Source organism: Motacilla alba, chromosome 5 (genome assembly GCF_015832195.1).
Source record: "Motacilla alba alba isolate MOTALB_02 chromosome 5, Motacilla_alba_V1.0_pri, whole genome shotgun sequence".
Taxonomy (NCBI): Eukaryota; Metazoa; Chordata; class Aves; order Passeriformes; family Motacillidae; genus Motacilla; species Motacilla alba.
This window is the reverse complement of record NC_052020.1, coordinates 16,050,499-16,069,763: the sequence shown is the minus strand read 5'-3', so window position 1 is coordinate 16,069,763 and position 19,265 is coordinate 16,050,499. Positions and strand designations below refer to the sequence as shown.

At 44.2% G+C, this 19,265-nt stretch overlaps 1 protein-coding gene across 11 annotated transcripts in view; it reads left to right on the top strand.

Annotated features, from left to right (window-relative positions):
* The window catches only part of BRSK2 (BR serine/threonine kinase 2), a 305,276-nt gene extending 293,244 nt beyond the window's left edge, over positions 1 to 12,032 (top strand). For 4 of the 11 annotated variants that reach the window (XM_038138588.1, XM_038138584.1, XM_038138587.1 and 1 more), the window contains 2 exons: positions 8,668 to 8,732; positions 9,428 to 12,032. In XM_038138588.1, coding sequence (XP_037994516.1) covers positions 8,668 to 8,732; positions 9,428 to 9,880 — 518 coding nt within the window. In that variant the 3' untranslated portion in view covers positions 9,881 to 12,032. The other 7 variants (XM_038138589.1, XM_038138590.1, XM_038138594.1 and 4 more) reach the window with 5 other exon arrangements.
* The last annotated feature ends 7,233 nt before the right edge of the window (positions 12,033 to 19,265 follow it).

Genomic DNA, 19,265 nt, shown 5'->3' with positions numbered 1-19,265 from the left:
AGTGAAATATTTTATTTTATGTTTCCACCTATCTTAGCAGGGGAATGGGCATTGCTGTTGTCAGAAAGACTAAATTGGTTTCCGTGAAGTCTGTTCATAAGATTAAATTTACCTTGTAAAAATTAAAATATTTACATATAAAATGCAGCTGTAACCTGAAAAACATCTACAGGAATGATACTTTAGCTGATCTATTCCTGTGTGTATTCTCAGCCAAATCAGTTTAGTGACAAATAAGCTTTACCACTTTATGTGCTGTCGTTAAGCCTTATAAAATCAGCACAGCTGTAAAAGGACAAGCTGGATTCTGTTTCTTTTGAAGCAGGATTGAGAGAACTGTTTATTACCATCTAATCTGGTATTTTTGTCTATCTCACTGAAGAATAGGTTGTATAATTAAGGTTCTAATAGGTTCTGAAGAGCTTTACATTAAAAATAAAAATCAAGATAATACATAAACTGAAAAGCCCTCCAGCCTCAACCACAAAGCTGGGAATTAGAAAGCAAGTATCATTCATGATATACTGAACACATTGGATCTGGAGCCATTGATGCACACCACACAGAAGCCCATGGTGCCATTTCAATAGTCCTTGGTAAGGAAAGAGTCTCTCTTCACAAATGTTATTGACATCAAGTCTTTCATGTAGTGAGCTGAGAATTTCTTTAGGTGATTGGTTTCATGGTAGGGCTGGTATATAGCCTTTGATAGCTCCCCTTCCCAGCCATTCCCAGTTTTTTGGAGTCCTTGGTAAGTGTGTTCTGCCAAGGTGCTGGCTGCTGACAAGAAGCTCTGAAAAGCCTGCCTTATCCTCCACTTTGCTTCTGAGATTAACCCAGGAAGACTCTAAACTTCCCAGCCTTCACACTGTCACTATCTGAGGATGAATGTTACTTGTAAGTCAGGCAATCTCTGCTTGTTATTCTCCCTGTCTGAAGATTCTCAGTAAAGTCTTCAGTTACATCAGTGGCACTTCCATGGAAAGAGGTTGATGATAAGAGGAGGAGATGGTTAGTTTGGATAACTGGTGCAGCTCCAGTCAGATCATGCTGTCGTGTTACGCACTGCACAACCATACACTCCTGCAAAATCTTGGACCATAACCCTGTGCAGGTTGGAAAAAAGGCCTTGTGTTTAGTTTTAAATATTTATCTTGTATTGCTGCTTACAACTGAAAACCTGGATTCCTGGCACCAGAGTTAAACAAGAAGCATTTTGGTTCCTTGTGGGTACCAGTGTCTATCACCAAAATGATATGATTAAATCAGAAGCACAGCAAATCCACTTGCCTTTCATATCTCACCAACGCATGTTTCTCAAATCTTTTGCTTTCAGTGTTTAGGACTTGACATTTTTCCTGTTCAGAGCTGTCTGATCTTGCTGGCCGTGGCTAGGCATCCTCTGCTCACAGAGAACCACACTGCAGTAAAGGCTTCTCTTTGTAGCTCCCAGCAATCACAGTTTGATTCATACAGACACAAGCCCATGCCAGTAGTATTCCAATCTGCTTGAGAAGTTAGAAAGCATTTTGTAATTTCAGACTGGTTACATCACCTTTGGGTTGCAATTGCAGCCTGTAGCTTTGTGAGTGCTCATTTAGAGTCTGGTTTTGTGTTTAGTAACAGCAGCAAATACCTGGACTTGGTGTTCTTGGAAGTGATCCTGACCCATGTTGGCATTAATTAGAGTAATCCCACTTCCAAAAGTAGCTGTTTGATGGAAGAAGAGGTGGGTGATTTGCAGCCAAAAAGTTGCAACCGTTGGCAGAAATATTGGCGTCAAAACCTGAAGAAAAAAGCACATGCTGCCCTCCCAGCTGAAAGGCTCTGTTAACACTGCCACACTGTGAGGTGGTCAGAACAAGGGGTTTTTATTAACATTCCTGAAAAATCTGCTGGCAGCTGGTTTTTCTGAGCATGGCTGACTCTCCAGTTCAAGTTGTGACCCAGCTGAGAGACCAAAGGAGGAAGATCCTCCTGAGAGATCACATATTCATTCAAAATGGGTGGATCACAAGTAAGATAAGTCAGCGGTTCTAAAGAGTTCAAGCCATGTTTACCAGTTATCCCTGCCCATTCTGCCAGTATCCTTTGCTGTCCAAAGGAATGGCTGACTCCCTCCATACTGTAGTTGTATTTCTTCAGTCTAGTGTTGTGTTGGGGAGATATTTATTTTCCAATTCATGCCTCACGTTTTTGCACTGTAGAAGAAGGTAGCCACAAAAAAGGCAACTTGGCACTAAACGTTTATCCAGATATACTGAACTATTTGATTCATGTCAGATCCTATTTTGACAGCTATGGTTAGATTTTTACTGTGCATTACAAGATCTCTTTCTCTGTAATAATACCTAATACAAAAACCACAGATATTTCACTCTTAATTAAGATCACAGTGCTTTATTTATGATAGCCAGTGTTCCAGGAAGCTACATGGAAATGCTTGCTGTACTAAGCTAAGTTTGAGATGGCCTTCCCAGAAGATTAAATCACCTTTTGAAGTGATTTATTCAGTGGAAATGAGGAAGCAACATTTCACCAGCATGCATAGGTCATCTGTCTCCTTAGGAACAGGTTGAAGAATTTGAAGCCCATAACATAATATGTGAACATCCATCTGGCAGGAAAGATCAAAATTGTATTATTAAGTGCCAATACATTTCTGACATTTTATAGGCAGAAAAGATAGGAATAAAGCTGAGGGAATCTTTAAGAGAATGAGTAGCAGCAGTACTGTCATTTGCTGTGGCTTTATGGGTGTGGATCTTCAGTTTCCCCTCTCAGCACACCCTTGTGCAGGCAGATCTGTGTAAAAGGACAGGCAGATACAAAAAATTCCTGGGCTTAGACCTTTACCAGCCAATCTGCCAGAAGAGCATGACTCCATAACAGAATCTGGCATCTCTTCATCCCACCACTATCCTTGCCTGCTCTTTCAGTGCCACCAGCTGTCCAAATGAATGTATGATTCCTTCCTCTCCATCATCATGCCTCCTTTTTTGAATGTTACGTGGTGGTGCTGGATTGGCCAGAGCTTTTCATCAGTAACAGACACGTTTGGTTCTGATTCCTTACTCATGCCTTAGCTCCGCAGGAGGCAGCAGCAAGGAAAAGGGCCTCATCCCTTCAGGGCTTTGCTGCCTGTGTTCCCCGTTGCCTAATTCATTATTCCAGAGTTACCTGTCTCAGTAATACTATGAGGTGAGGCTGAACTGGATCTCAGCTTCTCTGTGTGTTTATGAGAGTGAGAGAAAAAATGTGCAAGACAGAGAATGGCCATCTGGATGCTAGGTACCAATATGGGCCACCCTCCTGCAGAGGAGAGTGGGATGTTTAGGGGAATAAGAACAAGAATGGGTTATAGAGCATTTAAATGTCAGGTTGATTGTTCAGGTCTGCCCAGAAGAGTAGCAATTGAAAGTTCCCACCTGCTGGTGGCATGGATACCTGTGCCAGTGCTGTGTGATAGCTTGAGTAGTTCCTCAGTTCTGCAGTAGTTCTGCAGTTTGTTTTTGCAGACACCATTTTCAGTTGGCATTTTTACTGGCAGAGTCTAAGAACTCTGGAAAGTTTTCCTGGAACCTTTCCCAGCTGCAGTTCAGGTTTTCTGCCAAAAAACTGGAGTTATTCCCTGGACTTTTTGTCAGTAGTTAGTGAGCTGAGTGAGGTGTCTGATTTGGACTGGTACAGGCTGGGGCCTTTTCAGTCTGGGGGGAGACTCCTACATGGTCTAAACTAAATGAAGAGGAATGGGCCACTTTATTATTTTGTCATCCCTTTCACTGCATATACTCTTGGAGTGAGTTCTATAAAGTCATTTGTTTCTGAAGGCAAAAGGTACTCTGCCAGCAGAAACCAAGCAAAGAGACCAAAAAAAAAAAAAAGCCTTGTCTTAACAAAGAGGGCTGGAACTCTATAAAAGTAGCAAAATGGGTTTGAAAGGAAATGGATTATCACCCATTAAGGAGTGTTGTAATGCTTTACATGAAAAAAGTTGGATTTTCGGTACATGGTTCACTGAAACCACAGCTGCTATCAAAACAGAGCAACCAAGGGATGAAAAAGACAAGGGCTGAAGAATAAGGGATGAGTATAGGAGGAAAACCTCAGTAGCACAGGCAGGCAAAAGACAATTAGGAAGGATTTGAAAGCAAAAGGGAAAGAAGTAAGAGAAGTCAGGTTGAGAAAAGATGTCTCTTCCCACTGGAGACCTATGTTTCCCCATTCACTTTCTCCCAAAGCCCAAGATACACATGCAGAAACCCAAAATATCTCAGGCTATACAGAAAGAAAAGATAGAGGATAATCCCACAGATGGCATATTTGTTTTGTGCAACTTTTGTGCTCAGCACCACAAGGATTAGTGCATTAAAAGTACATAGACTTCAGAGAGATGGTTTCACAGGAGAAGGAAGTGCCTCAGGGTTTGCTTCTGTGAAGTCAATGGGAATGTTGCTATTTGCTGCAGTGAAAAGAGGGCCAAGTCCTTATCTGACTGTCTTAAAAATGTTACAAAACAGCAGACTTTAATCAGTAACTGAAGCCTCCAGGCTTGTCCTGAAGCTGCTTCTTCACCACCTCCTGTTACGTTCTGTGGAGGGCTGTGAGGTCTTTACAAGATGAGAGCAGGGTTTTTGCAGGGTGCATCCTTTCCTGGTGTCACTTGTGGTGCCTGGAGTGATTTCACTTATTTTCTCCTTCCTCTCTTACCTGTGTGCTCCATTTTCACTTGGCTTCTCAAAGTGGTGACACCACTGGGGCTAGGTCAGAGTCAGACAGGCTTCCTAAGAACAGCAGATGAAATACTGAGGACTGTGAGGGTTGGTGCAAACTGCCTGCCCAGCTTCCTTCTATGTTTTTTTTTGTCTATCTCTAGCCCTGTTTCTTCCTTTTAGTGTTTGTATTCAAATATTCATATTTCATATTTGGCTGTGACAGTGCTGCACACAGGTGCCCCAAACCAGTTCCTTCTCCATAAATATATTTCTCTCAGCACCCCTTCAATACATGACCCTTTCATAAGCTTCAGTGCTTGTTTTCAAACCCATTCCCTTTCCCTGTCTTGCAGCAAACAGCTCCTTGGTCTAACTCAAAACTGCACATATCCATCTCCTCCTAACAGACATAAACCTAATGCTCTGAGCCTCCCCTCCCGCCTCTGATCCTTCTCTCGGTTTCTCACCCTTTCTACCCTTTACACTTTCTTTGCTCTGTGCTGATGAACATTTGCTCTCAAGGGGAAAGAAGACCTTAGTCTGTGCATGAAACACCAGGGATGTTCTGAAGAATCACTGAGCCAAACCTTCATCCCTGTCCAGAGGAAATGGGATGTCATCTCACTTTCTGAAATGAGAAAGGCAGCCTTTTTGAGGCCCCTTGATGGACTCACAGGTGTAAGAGCCTATGACACAGCTTGCACTGAACGCTAGGCATGGAAGATTGCTGAAAAACTTATTCTAATCCATCATCGCCTGCATTTTCAAGTCTTGTTTTACTGGATTTATAACCTCAAAGGGAACTGAGAACTAACAGGAACAACGCCCTGCACCATTTTCATGCTTCCTGCATAGCTGACCCATTCTTGGGTATCTCCAGAGTAAAAGTGTGAGGACTCCTTGTCTCTCCAAAGAGCAGTGCGAACACCAGCCCAGCATCAGTTTTTCCTTGACTACCAGGACAGGAGGGCATTATTACCTACTATTTAATTACAAGTACAAAAGGCAAAGGAAGGAAAGGGTTAGTGAAATGGCCTATTTTAGTTTTCAGTAGCTCTCTAAACATCCCTAAGGATTTTCTTACCTCCCATTAAAATTTTAACTAAAAAATGATGCTTGTAAGGAATCCAGCAGTGATACAGGCAAAGAAAAGTAGACTGTTAAATACTTTTGCTGCAATAAATCTCCAGGCACTTGAAAGCCGGTAGGGCATGGGGAGGAGAAAGGGTGGATGAAACATGGGCTGCATATTTTAGTAGGATGACTAAGAAGTCCTGTATCAGGACTCAGCAAATACAAGATGTATAATTTCTAAAGTGTTTTATTGTTTCATTCTTGCAAGTTGTACTTTTGTCACTGTTCCTGTCTATATGAAAACAAATAACTTTCCCAGTTCCTGCAGAGCCCTGCTTACTCTGCCCTCATCTTTCCCTTTAAGCTTGTTAAATAAACTGCTCAGCTGAATAACTAGAGATATTCCCCTACTCTTTTCTCCCAACCCAGCAGTCTTTTCCTCTCCAGCATTTTTTTCAGTGCTCTTTTTCATTCTCTCTGCTGACTCCATTTGCTTATGAAGATGAGGGGTCCAAAGCCACCTGAGAACCAGATCTGCCCACATTCCTGCATTCAAGGCTGAGTGTTTGCTTTCCTTTTTCTCTTTTCATTGAAAAATGGTATCCACTTAAAAGAAGTATAAATGAGTCTGAGTAGATAAAAATGAGTCTGTGCAATGTGTGTGCCCACGAACCTAAAACAGCTTTATGGAGGCTTAGGGAAATCTCTCATGTAGAAGTCATAGATGTGGAAGAGATATCCCCTTTCCCAAGCATTTGCATGCATGTGGAAGGGAGCAGGTGGAGCTCAGGGAGGCCTGAGCCCAAAGTGACTGAGTTTAGTGAAAGCCATTCTCTTTGTTGGAAATTGAGATATGTGCTTTGCCTGGTTGGTTGTTTGTGCCCGTCACTAAGGCTTCAGTCAGTTGGGTGAATGATGCCCTTCCAGAAACTCACAGCCTATTGCTTTTAGCTTTAGTGTAATTGAGTGACAGAACCAGGGCAAGCAGAACATTAAGCACAAGGTAGCAGGCACAGGAAGTCAAGAAATTAATTAGATTAATAAGATTCTTCACTGTTTTTACCAGCCATTTGATTTTTCTGAATGCCCGTTAACAAGCAGGGGAAAGCAGCCACTACCTGGTTAGCATAGGGCAGGCAAAAAAGAGTAATACATTCAGTTTTGCAAAGCACAAATACTCTGCATTTCCTCTTTCTCTATGTAAGACAATGATGTCTGTCTCACATTTTCCATTAGAGAATAAGAAAGTACTCAAGAAGCTCTTCAGTTGAATTGCTGTGCACAGAAAGTACTTCCTGTTGTAGTTACTGGGTTGCTTATGTTTGGAATTAAAGTGAAGTGCATTATGACCAAGTCACCAGTGTCCACCAGTCTGTGCAATGAGGGAGCCCCTTTGCTCCTGGCAGAATGTTCCCATCTTGGGGATGAAGGGTTCCACTCTTCACAGCATTCTACCACATTGGAAGGCAGATACATGGGGCCCATTTCCTTCCAGGAGCTAGAGATAGAAATTATTTTAATTTGATAGAACTGTAGAGCCAACAGTCCCATTATTGAGAAAACCATCATGGGGTTTTAATGATCATGAACAGGCATCACTTCCATTGTGTACATCAGGTAAAAAACACCATCAATATCCATGTTCAAAGAGTTTAGTGTGACCCCTCCTATGTTTGATAAAGATTAATCCCCCAATCCAAGAAAATGAAAGGGGACTAGAAATTCCCAAAAAAAGGCTACCTTTCCAGAAGCAGCTGGTCCCTTTCCCTCAGTAGTCCCCCAGAGCCTTTCCTCAAGTGTGACCTTCCGCACACCCTCTAACACAGAAGTAGATTAAGAGCATATAACTGTGCTTCCTGGAGGCCCAGGTGGCACAAAAGGCTGTATTCATGTGCCCAGTCCTTGTTAACACTGCAGCCTGATCTAGGGGCTGGCTGAAGGAGATGGCTGTTCCAGTAGCACCCCGCTCTGCCTCCCTCTCTGGCTCCTAACTGCACTGGAATGCATGCCAGTGCCGTGGAGGCTGTGCTGTGGAGAGAGCATAAATTCAGGACAGTGAGGTAGTAGGTCTTGACCCTGCCAGAAACAGGCAGATGTATAACAGCCTGTTTCCACATTCAGCATCTTCATTTCCAGGTACCTGTTTAGGGAGGATCTGAAGGTGCTTAGAAGCCTGGGATTGCAAACCACAGACCTCACACGCAGATGGCAACACCCATCTCAGCCATAGCTCATTTTCCAAATGATATTTCCCTGGGACCACTCAGGTGCTTCAGGCTTAGTCATGACAGAGTGGCAAGGAGAAACTCAGAACAAAATAAAATGCAAGTAAGGAAAGCCTGATGCCTGTGTAGACAGAGACCTTAGCGAGGCTGCAAAGTAAAGCATCAATGGACAGCCACATGGAAATACCCCGTGTTTGTAACAGCAGGAGTAGGATGGGGTTTGCCTGTGTCCAGCATTACAGTCACTGACATTTCCATGTGGAGTGACCAAGAGAATCCTAGTAATGGACTGACCTATTTCAGTCACGTGGTGCTGTGTCCTCTTGCCAGGTGAGACAGCAGTGTTTCCCCACTAAGGAAAAAACTAGGACCTTCCCCCTAGGTGCTTTATGCTCCCAGGTTCTTTATTTCTGTAGGTGTCCCATCCTAAACACTCTTCCTCTTCCTGCTCATTGTCTTCATCCCCCACACACCCCCACGCACGTGGCTCTGGATCTCCTCATCATGTTCTTCTCGTTAAAAACCCCATTGTTCATTTGTTTGTTTGTTCTCTCTCTTTCTCTTCTCTTTTTCTCTCTCTTTCCCTCTCGTTTGTTTTTTTTTTTCCTTCTTTCTTTCTTTCTTTTTTTGTCTCCTCTGTTTTGTGTACCCAGGCAGCCCATTGAGTAACTTCTTTGACGTAATTAAACAACTTTTTTCAGACGAGAAGAACGGGCAGGTGAGCCACCCCCCCGGCACGCCAACCAAGCATAGCGCAAACAGCAAGCGGAGCGATTCCGGTTCTAATGACTATGGGTCTAGAGGAGACAATAAGTACCCTGCTGGCAAAGACAAGGCAAAGATGGTCTCATCAGTCGGCCTACAAGACCAACCTTAAATAAACACATAAAAAATTAAATAACTTAGAGAAAAAAAAAAAAAAGAAAACAGAACAAAACAGAAAGAGAAAAAGCAAGAAAGAATGAAAGAATATTCCTTAGCAAGCTAGCCTCTAAACTAGAAGGATGTATATACCTTGCCACAACAGTACAAAACTGTCTATAGACAAATTTTGTATGAAGGAATGACTGTATATATATACATATATATATTTATATATGATATATAATATATATCTCAGAAACAAACACAAAAACAAACGAATGAAAGAATGAAAAGAAAAGAAAGAAAAGAAAAGGTAGCACAGATGACAAACCCAGTTCACCAGATCTTGGGTTGTGGTTTTTTTCAATTGGTTTTTTTTTTCCTCCCTTTTTTTGAATGTTTCGCTTTTTTTCTCCTTCCTGATTTTTTGGTTTTTTCTTTTTTGGTTTTTTTTTTGGGTTTGTTTTGTTTTCTTTTGTTTTGTTTCTTGTTCTGTTCATGCTCTCTCTGTGTTTCTGACGACACCACTTGTTTCCGCTCTGCTACCAGGAATTATCCCGAAAAGTTAACATGTCAGCCACGGCTTCACCTTCTGTGCTCTGCGGACACTTGTTGACGGAAGGCAACCGATGTAGACTGTCCAAGGACCAGTCCTGTTTGAGGTTCCCAGCCTCCCCTCTCCCTTCAGGAAGTGGGCTTCTCCCCCACTTCTCCCCAGTCACCTCCCCAGTGCACGCCTGGTTTTTTTTCTCCCCTCTCTTTTTCTTTTTTGGTGCTCCACAAGAGAGATCTGCTCAGTTATGGGATTGCAGAGTCTGGGCTCAAAGGAGGTTGCAGATTGTTGGAGTGAATTATTTACCCTTGGCAACTTCTGTCCGCGCAGGTGAACGCAGCCCGGAGAGGGAGGGTGTGGGGAAGGAGACGGGTGTAGCGGGAGCGCAGTGTTCCATGAATCCAGAGCGCGTTCTCATCAGAAACCAGCCAGGAGCAACTCAAAACTAAGCGTTGAACCAAGACAATATTGGGGAGCTTCATCACGGGATTTTCTTATCTTTTTTTTTTTTTTTTTCTCCCCGCCACCTTTTCCTTTTCTTTTGCCCCCTTTTTTTATATATACATGTATATATGTGTGTATATTTATGTATAAATATACATGCATACATATATATATACACACACACAAACTAATTGGTTTTTTTATACTGTATCATTTTGCTTTTTAACCTGCTGGAAGGGGAAAGGAGTAAACATAGGAGGGAGAGGGGGTTCAATGAATAAACACATACAAACAAAACATTAAAACTTAGGGAAAAGGCAACTTCTGGTAGCAAAGAAGAGGGACAAGACTCTGCCAAGGACTGTCTCTCCCATCACCAGGCACAGTTGCCACTGCTGCTACTGCTGCTCCTCCTTCGACACCTTCCTCCCCACCTGTCAACTCCCTGCCACTGTGCCACCGCGCTGGGACCTTCTTCAGCCAGCTGGATCCTCCACCACACCCTGCATTTAGAGGCAATTGTTGTGTTGCTAGTGCTGCATTGATATCAGTATTATTATTTCTTTAAGTTACCAGTTTCATTTGTTGGCTTGGGTGGTTTTTTTCTTAAAAAAAGGAAAAAAGAAAAAAAAAAGAAAAAAAAAGAAGATGAAGAGGAGGAAGAAAAGAGACTTATATTGGGTTTTATTTCCTCTGTGTGTATGTGTGTGTGTGTGCAAAATCACTGGCACTTGGTTCATCAGAGCAAGACAAGGTGGAGTCAGGGCAATGGGAGACTTAATCACGAAGCTACTGTAAACTTTAAAATTTACTGCAAGATATTTTTATAAAGTTTTTGTTTTGTTTTTTTTCTTTTGGAAGGGAGGAGGGTGGGATTGGGTGGATGGGGACCTTTTTTTTTTGTGTTTCAGTTATTAGGTCTTGGTTATTTATATATACATATATATATATTTAAAAAAATAAGCTGTTAGATATATCTTCTGTTTAATAACTGTGTAGAGGCAACATTGATTCTTATTTATTTTGCAGAGGAGGGGGAAAAAAGACACAGAAACCTTGTAAGTGTTCATTTTGTGACTTTGAGAAAGAAGAATTGCCACCTTTTTTCCTCCTCCTCAAGAGTTATGTGACCAAGTGTAACTTATTCTGGCCCAAGCTCAAAGGTTAAACAAACAAAAAAATGTGGTTTTACACGTGGAAGACAAAACACAGTGAGAAGTATTTCTTGACTGAGATTTTAAGAATGTAGGCTTAGCATTAGTGTTCAGCTCTTTTATGACCTTCGATTGCTGCTCGTTGGGTTCCTATGGGTGTATGTTGTATCGCAAGATTTTTTTTTTAATGATAATGTTGGATGAGTTCTTTTTTTGTTGTTGTTGTCGTTGTTGGTTTTTTTAATCATTTTTCCCCTTCTTGGACCAGTTTTACTTGTACATAGGTTTGAAGATTAAAAAGAATTTTTAAAGACACAACTGGGGCAAAGACCTTTGACTTCTGCCCTGTTTCCCCATTCCCCCAAATGGGAGGGATTTATTTTAATTTTTTTGCTTTATTTATTTATTTATTTATTTTCCCTATTCTTAAACTTTTCTCTCTCGTATTGCTGTGTGCATGTCAGACACCAGGGGGTGATGGCTGGGGAGGGGGGGAGGCAAGGGTGCAGGAGAGGGGGGCAGTTTTAATTGCATGACATTGCTGTAAATTAGTCTCTTTTGCTTTCGTTGTCTTTCCTGCCTCTGCCCTCTCTCTACTTCTCCTCCGAGCTCCCCTCCCATCACCCCCGTCCTTCTTTTCCCTCTTTTCTCTTCCCCTGTGTATAGATTTTGATGCTTCTGTTACATTGTACCTCTACAAAAGGCTGGGATTTCAATACAAGATAATAATAATAATTTAAAAATACCTATATCAGCAAAACCCATGTGGTACAAGCAGGAAGGGGATTACTTACACAAGATATAAGAATAAATGAAAGCAATACCTCTTGTTATCCTTCCTATTTTGTACTTTGAAGACACACACTCGCGCACACACACATATACAGACACAAACTGACATTATTTAATGGTTTGAAATGGACAAAAAAATCTGATGTATCCCTTGTTAAATAACTGTGAGCAACTTTAGTTCAAAAACCAATAAATTCATTCAGTAAAGATACCAGCTGTCGAGTGTCCTGTTTATGTGCGTGAAAACAAACTCCTGGCCGGTGCCAGAGCCAGCGAGTGCCGTGGCATGGCCTCCTGCACTGCAGGAGCTGAAGATGGCAGCTGAAGGAAGGTCCTCAGCAGCGTCCTGCTGGCTGTGGAACTAACGCCAGGGCCCGAGGAGCAAGGACAGCTCAACCCTGTAGGCCTGGCTTTCCGCAGTAAGGTGTTCCAAAAGCTTAATCCAAATTTCAGAGCAATCGCACCCCCACCGAGGTCCGGTCTGGTTGGAAACCACCGTACCGAAACCTGGCTGCTTGTGATTGTTCTCCTCTCTAACCTGAGCTTCTCACGTTGCTTCCAGATTTAGCTGTAGGAAGGATTTCTGCACCTCCCTGCCTGAAACACTCAGTCACACACATTTGAAAAACCTGCTCAGGTACGTCCCTGACACGTGTGGCTCCGGGGTTTGTTGCTGGTTGGTTGGGCAGCCCATGTGGCTGCTGGCTTGTCACACCTCGCTCTCCGGGCCTTTTCTCTGGGTTTGTCCCTGCAGTTCCCTCCTGGGCTCTGCCCTGGCTGGCGCTTGCCCAGGAGAAGCAGGTGCTTCCCACAGGGCTGGGGCAGCGTGGCAGGCCCGCTCTGCGGCCTGGCCCTGCGCACACCCTGGCCTGCTGCTCACCGCAGCCCGGCCAGCTCCGGGTGTGTCCCCCTCATGTCCCCTCTCCTGTGCCCTCTCCAGCCTGCCCTGGCCAGGCCAGCCAGGGCTTCCCACCAAGAGCCCGTGAGGAGCAAGCACTGCCTGCCATGGAGGGAAGGCCGGAGGAGACCTTCTGGAAGGTTCCATGGTGCCGCCTCAGCTTCGGGGATGCTGTGGCAAGGTGAGGGTGGCTGGGGAGCCTCTGCCCTGCCAGGCAGCGCCCAAGCAGCAGCCATACAAAATACAGTCTCATCTAGGAAAAAGCCAGAGTGTTTGTAGGGTCTTTGGGGGATTCACTGGTCTGCTAAAACTGGAGGGGAGTGGAGGAGCTGACAAAGATGAAAAGATGAGGAGACTCACGAGTGCTGCAGGATTTGGTCTCTGTAACACTGGAAAGCCAGTGGGAAGTAGCTGTACATCGTTTGCATCTCTGTAAATACAAGGATGTGCTGGGCTGCAGTGTAAGGGGAAATGGGATTTAAGTGCACTGTGGCAGCAGGTGTGTGCTGCTTCTTTTTCTGTTTCACTCTCCGTACTATTTTCAGCAGTGGTCATGAGCTTCTATGATCTGTTCATGTCTCCAGTACTGTGCACAATTAGCTTCCCCAGTACTATCTAATTGTGGTCTTCAAAAGCTTTAAGAAGAAAATAACAGTTTTGCAAAGTAGAGAACCTCAGGCCTAGGGCCTGCCCACATTCATTCTGCCTTTTTGCCGTGTTCTAACACAGTCACTTGCTACATGGTGCCATATTACCATTTGTAGTGCATAGGAGGGGCTGTGCTTCTGACCAAATTGAGTTTCTATTTAAGCTGTTGTCCACAAAACACCTTTCTTATTTTGTAGCTTAAATCTGAAATCAAGTAGTAAATGTAGCTGGGGATTTTGGTCTGCCTCTGTGCCTGAGGTAGTTGATTGTCTCTGCTGCCAGGCAGGGGCTACCATCCTCATCCAAACCCCATCCCAGGTGATGGCTGATGAGATGCTGGGAGCTGTGCCACCTGCACTTCATTAGCTGAGGTTCTGAGCTCTGTAGCTCTTTGGTTCTCTTGGAGAGCTTACCTCTTTGGACTCGGTAGCTAAAAATCTTCCTGTGTTGGAAGTTCATCTGTGTGATTTCCTCTGGGTGAAGCAATGCAGCGCAGGACCTTCCAGGAGTAAATTGAAGACAAGGCAAGTGTATAATATTATAGTTGGCATTCTCTGTTTGTCTGTTTTGCAAGTTGATGTTAGTTTAGACACGTGTACCCGAAAAATGTGTTTGTGCTTAAGGCGAACAGTTTTTATTTGAGCCAGTATGTAACACGTGCTATATAAAGCAATAGGTGGTGTATATGCATCAAATGAGCAGCTGTGCCCATAGTCAGGAGGGTAAATCTCATTGCCCCACGGTCAGTCTGGGGGCTGAGAAAGAGGTTGGCTGTGTTGGAGGGCACTAATGCAAATTGTCCTGACGATTTCCTCAGTAGTCAGGCTGGCTTTAATGGAAGTGATCGGATGCAAATGACCGAGCTTCAATGGCTCTCACTGGGCATAGACAAAAACAGTTTGTGAGGACAATGACACTGTGTGAGGCCTCCAGGTAGTGCTAATTCTGTGTCCTCCGTTACAAGGTATGCCTTCCTTCCTTCCCGGCGATTCAGACAGTGCGTTTAACCCATCAGGCTCGGACATTGTACTAAATACCGCGGCAGAGTGCCCGCAGGGATTGTGTTTTGTAGGGAAGTCTGCAGGGCTGGTCCCCCTACCTTTGCTTCATTTCAGCCGTATACAACCCATTGTATGTGAGCTCCTCATAGAAGAGCAGAGTGCTTTGGTGAGGAAGAGACTTAGCTCTGAGTTTCTTATTATAGAAAACAACAGGGAGGGAAGAGACACTTGTCTAAAAACTGGAAAGTGTCTTAGTTCTTTGTTGTACCCTTTAATCTTCTTATTTTATTTAAAACCACTTCAACAGCTGCAGCTCCTGCTTAATTTGGAGAACAAAACCGTAGTAGTTCAACTGTCTGGGGATACTTGAGGCCACAAGTGGAAGGGAAACCCACATTGAGGGCAAGTCCTTTCTTCTTCTAAATGCACAATTTATTGTGGGGGTTATTTTTAGTGCTGTAATCTCGCTGAGTGCTGCTGAGAGAAACTGTGCCAGGCAGGCTTTGAAGGGCTTGAGAAATGGGATTTCCTGTTCCACCGGCTCAGCGCTGACTCCTGCCATTGTCAGGAGCTATTATCGCCTTCTGGCAGCCAAAGGAGATAACGCAGCTTCAAGGTCAGGGAAGACACAAGCTTTCATCAACGGCATTAGCAGAAGGAAGAGTTTGCTTGCAGCCATGGTGGGTGTTTCTGGTGTAGCCAGCGACCTCTGCCCGGGCAGAGAGGTCCGCCCGTGGATCGCAAAGTGAGGCTGGAAGGGACGGGCTGAGAACCGGCTGCTCACTGCCGAGCCCCCAAGGTGGGCACTGCGCAGCATCTCCGGGCGGCGTGTTCCAGAAACAGCTGCCTGGGAGAGAAGTTCATTTCTCTGCTCCACAACTTCTCGTTGACCTGCTCTTTGTTGAATGCTTCTGCAGTGTTCTCTCTTCTGTAGACATTCCTGGGTCTGGATGGCAGTACTGGCCCAGCCCTGGGAATGGGACACATTTCTCTAGGGAAGTAGCAAGTCTTGGTACAGGAAGCACTTCAAGGTTCTAGAAGACCTGTCAGGAAAAGCAGCTGTGTTTACTGTAAGGCCTCACAGGCTCTTGAAAAGTATTCACATTGAGGCAGCAGCTTCAAATGGCAGTGTCTGTTCTGGATAGTTCCTCTGTTGTACATCCTTGTTCTCAAAGGAAAATCAGATTTCGGAATGGATGAAACTAAGCTGAAACAAGGCAGTCCTGACTCACATTTGAGTTACCTGGAATTAGATTCCAGGAGTATGTTGTTAGTGACAATTGCCTTGGTCAAGTCTTGTTATTTATGAGATGCACAGATGCACAGATTTCTCTCTTGTCTGGAGCAAGTGACTTCAATAGTCCTGGTCTGGTTTATTGAATTATGCTGCTCAAAATTAGATGCAAGGATGTATCAGGGAATGTATTGTATCCCCATTCATTAGGGATGCTTTGGTGATATGTGAAAAGCCACAGTTGTGCAAAAAGTACAAGAAGAAGTCCTATTTGTAGGACTAGGTAACAGCTGTAACCCTGGCTGAGAGCTCCCTTCACTTTATGGGAATGCTCATGAGCTCCAGTGCACAGAGGGTTCTGATCTAAACTCTTGTGCATAAGTACAGTGTAGAAAGTTGTTACCTCTGCCCAAGAGCCTTCAGTTTTAGCACCGAGTTGCACAATAAGAACAGAAATGGGTATGGAGTAGGCAGAGCTTTGTGTTTACAAAGTTAAGAAGAGCTTAAAAAAAAGGCCTTGGGACTAAACTCTGGTCCTGGCTATGTGCAGTTTTAATTGAGTTTGATGCTCTAGCTTTTATCCTGTTACTAGCCTGTGGAGCTTGGTTTTGGTTATTGACCCAAACAAGGGCCAGCTGCAGCCATTTACTTAAAAAAAATATTGTTCTAAAAGCTGTTCTGCCAGATATGTTTGGAAGTGTGTGGCCTGTGGGTTCATACAGAGGTGTGAACACAGATACAACCCTGATGTTCAGTTTCAGTGGGGTTCCACTGCAAATTTGCTTTAGCAAAAGGGTTGGAAGAGGAGAACCTGACAGAATGTTAGGCAGAATGAGAACTGCTGGCAAATGATCTCATTTGGGAAAGGGTAACAAAGAGCTTTTGTCACCTTAATGTGTATTGCCCTGTAATGTGGCTCACCACTTGCTGAGCCACATCTGCAGCTGAGCTTGTCTCTGGTTCATTGTCCCCAGGCTGTGTTAGTGTGCGGTTCCTGCTCCACCTCGGGGGGAGGGACAGAGTCAGCCAGAACACAGAGCAGCACTGGCCAGTCCAACCCAAAAGCTTCACCACAGCCCCCGAGGTGTGAGTGGCAATGGGTAGAACCAAGTGCTGTGGTGTCACTTGGAAGTACAAACTGTGTGTTTTGCATGGATTTTGCACGAACATAAACTTCCCAGTCTGCCTGCTCTGCTGCTGCTGCTCTGCTTTCCACAAGAGAGAGGTGAAGAAACATTTTGTAGTAGGCAAAAATCCTGTAGAGAGACCGAATATGGTGCCACCCACTACATGCTGTGCGAGGTGACGAGGCAGCTGTGCTACAGAGCTTTGGTGCTGGGCCTTGTACCATGGCCTGCTGATTATCTGGCATGGAGAACAATGTCTAGAGCACAGGCCCTTCCTCAGAGAGGACAGGGCAGCAGACACTGCCTTTTCTCTTTGCTTCCCAAGACTTTTACAAGCTGTATCATGTCCCAGCTGTCAGTGGTGCCGTGCAGAGGCAGGAGAGGAGGAGAGAGAGGGGTGGAGATGCCTCTCTCCAGTCTATGTAGCTTCCATGTACCTTTGCAGAGACATGACAGCATTCACTTGGTGTGACAGGGTCACAGCTAAACCTCCGAGTCTGCAGCAGGGGAAGGACCAGGCACAGCCCTGTCCTGCTCAAAGGGAAAGGTCAAGCAGAGCCCACTGCCACAGCAGCCTGGACAGATAAATACTGTGGCACATTACTGAGGTGTGTTCCAACAGCACACAAAAACCAAGAGTCTGTTCTGGTACCTGCAGCAAGGGACAAGCTTTCCCCATGTAGGTGTGACAGACAAGGAGAAGGAGAAGAGGTACCTCTCGCCCATGTCATACAGCTTTGGGAACTGAGATGAAGAGCAATTCAGTGATTCTCTCAAAGGAACTCAGTGGCTTGGGCTGAAATTGGAATCCAGGTCTTAACCTGGCAACAGCACATTCCAGTGACCAGGTCTGCAAGCCTCCTCAGAGGCCTGTCCCCAAAGACAGGATCTTTCATTTCTCAGCACATCACTTTAGCTCTTTTCAGATACAAAGGCTACATTTCTATCTTTGTTAATGAAAGGAAAGTTGTTTGGGCATTTCATGTGGGATAACACCAAGATCCAGTGTGGTACCTGCCAGCTGACAGACTGCAGAGGAACTCTGGGTCATGCAGGCTGGCCCAGCTTTGCAAGCAGCAAAACAAATGCCCACCTTTTGGAAACGAGTCACACAGTTTGTGATTTGTGGGTGATTCTGAGCTCTCTGTCCCTTTGCCTGTGGGGACTTTTATGAGTGTCTGTTCTTATGAGGGTTCTTTGACATCAAATAACATGGGAGCACAGGCTGCAATTTTTTTTCCTTACTTAGGGGTCCATTTACAGGCTCTTTCTCCCAGTAGTTGCTTGTTGCTGCAAAACTTGTGAAAACTTTCTGATTGCATCAAAACTCCTGCCTGTCTTCCAGGCTGGTTGAAATCAGGCAGCAGCTCAAAAAATTGAGGTAGACAAGAAAAAGGGATAGGCAGATGGAGTCTTGCTTAAGCTTAATATAATTTTTTGACCCCTGGCTTTAAAAAGAAGCCATGTTTTCAGTTCTTGGGCCAGAAGACTTTCACTGTAAAATAAAGCCGTGCTGTTATGAAGCACCTGAGCTCTTGATCTGAGAAGCACCTGGATCAGGAATGAATGTTAATCCAGTAATAATAGATAATTAAACAGTTCTAATGGGGGCTTTAATCTCTCTTCTCCAGATGTAGTTTTGCTTTTGGCCTTCATCAGGGAGATTATGATGGAACACAGAGGGCTTCTAATCCAATCAAAATTCCTTGATGGATTGGAGTATTTGTTGTGCTTTCACATTTCAGCAGTGGTTACACCACAAGATTAACTTCATACACAGGGTTGATATCTTGTTACTAAATTCAATGTACTGGTTTGATGAAGGCAGAAGAAAGGTGGGAGGGCAGGATACAAATGTGTCTGGATCTCTGTGCTGCACACAATTGCTTGGGACCAGGCTTTGGCATTCAGGTGACACCTTGCAGCCTTCCGGTGCCTCAGTGCTGACTTTGTGTGAGCTTGAACTGATCTGCCTTAAGCCTTGAACTCCAGTAGTGGCTTTGTAGTTGAAAATCTCCCGTGGAAGGAGCTTTACCTGTCCAGCTGGGAACTGTGTGTCTGCTTTCATTTGCCCTACAGATTGTGTACAGATTCTTTCCAAGTGTCTTGGCTTCAAATTGAAATTTCTGCTTGGCAGCAGGATGCTGACAAATGCTGCCTTGCAGTGCCTGACTACCTTCCTGCTATCCACTTCCTAATGCCATCCTCTGGGAGTGAAATGTGGGGAAAAAACCAAACTTTTCTGCTCTTCTGCAGACCATATCACTGGTATAATAATGAATCACCAGTGATGTTATTGAGGTCTTGATGCACATCTTGCTTTAATATTTTCTCAGAACTGCCCATCCTCACAGGCTGGGTCTGTGATGCTCTGATCACATCACAGCATCTGCTCTGGAGATTTTGCTTAAGCCAGTTTAAATCAGTAAGATTTAAATCAGTTTTAAACCAGTAAGATTATTCAAATATGTGTATTATTATTTGTGTTCTCTCAAAAATGTTCTTAAAGAGCTGAAGTTTTCACAGTTCTGCTGTA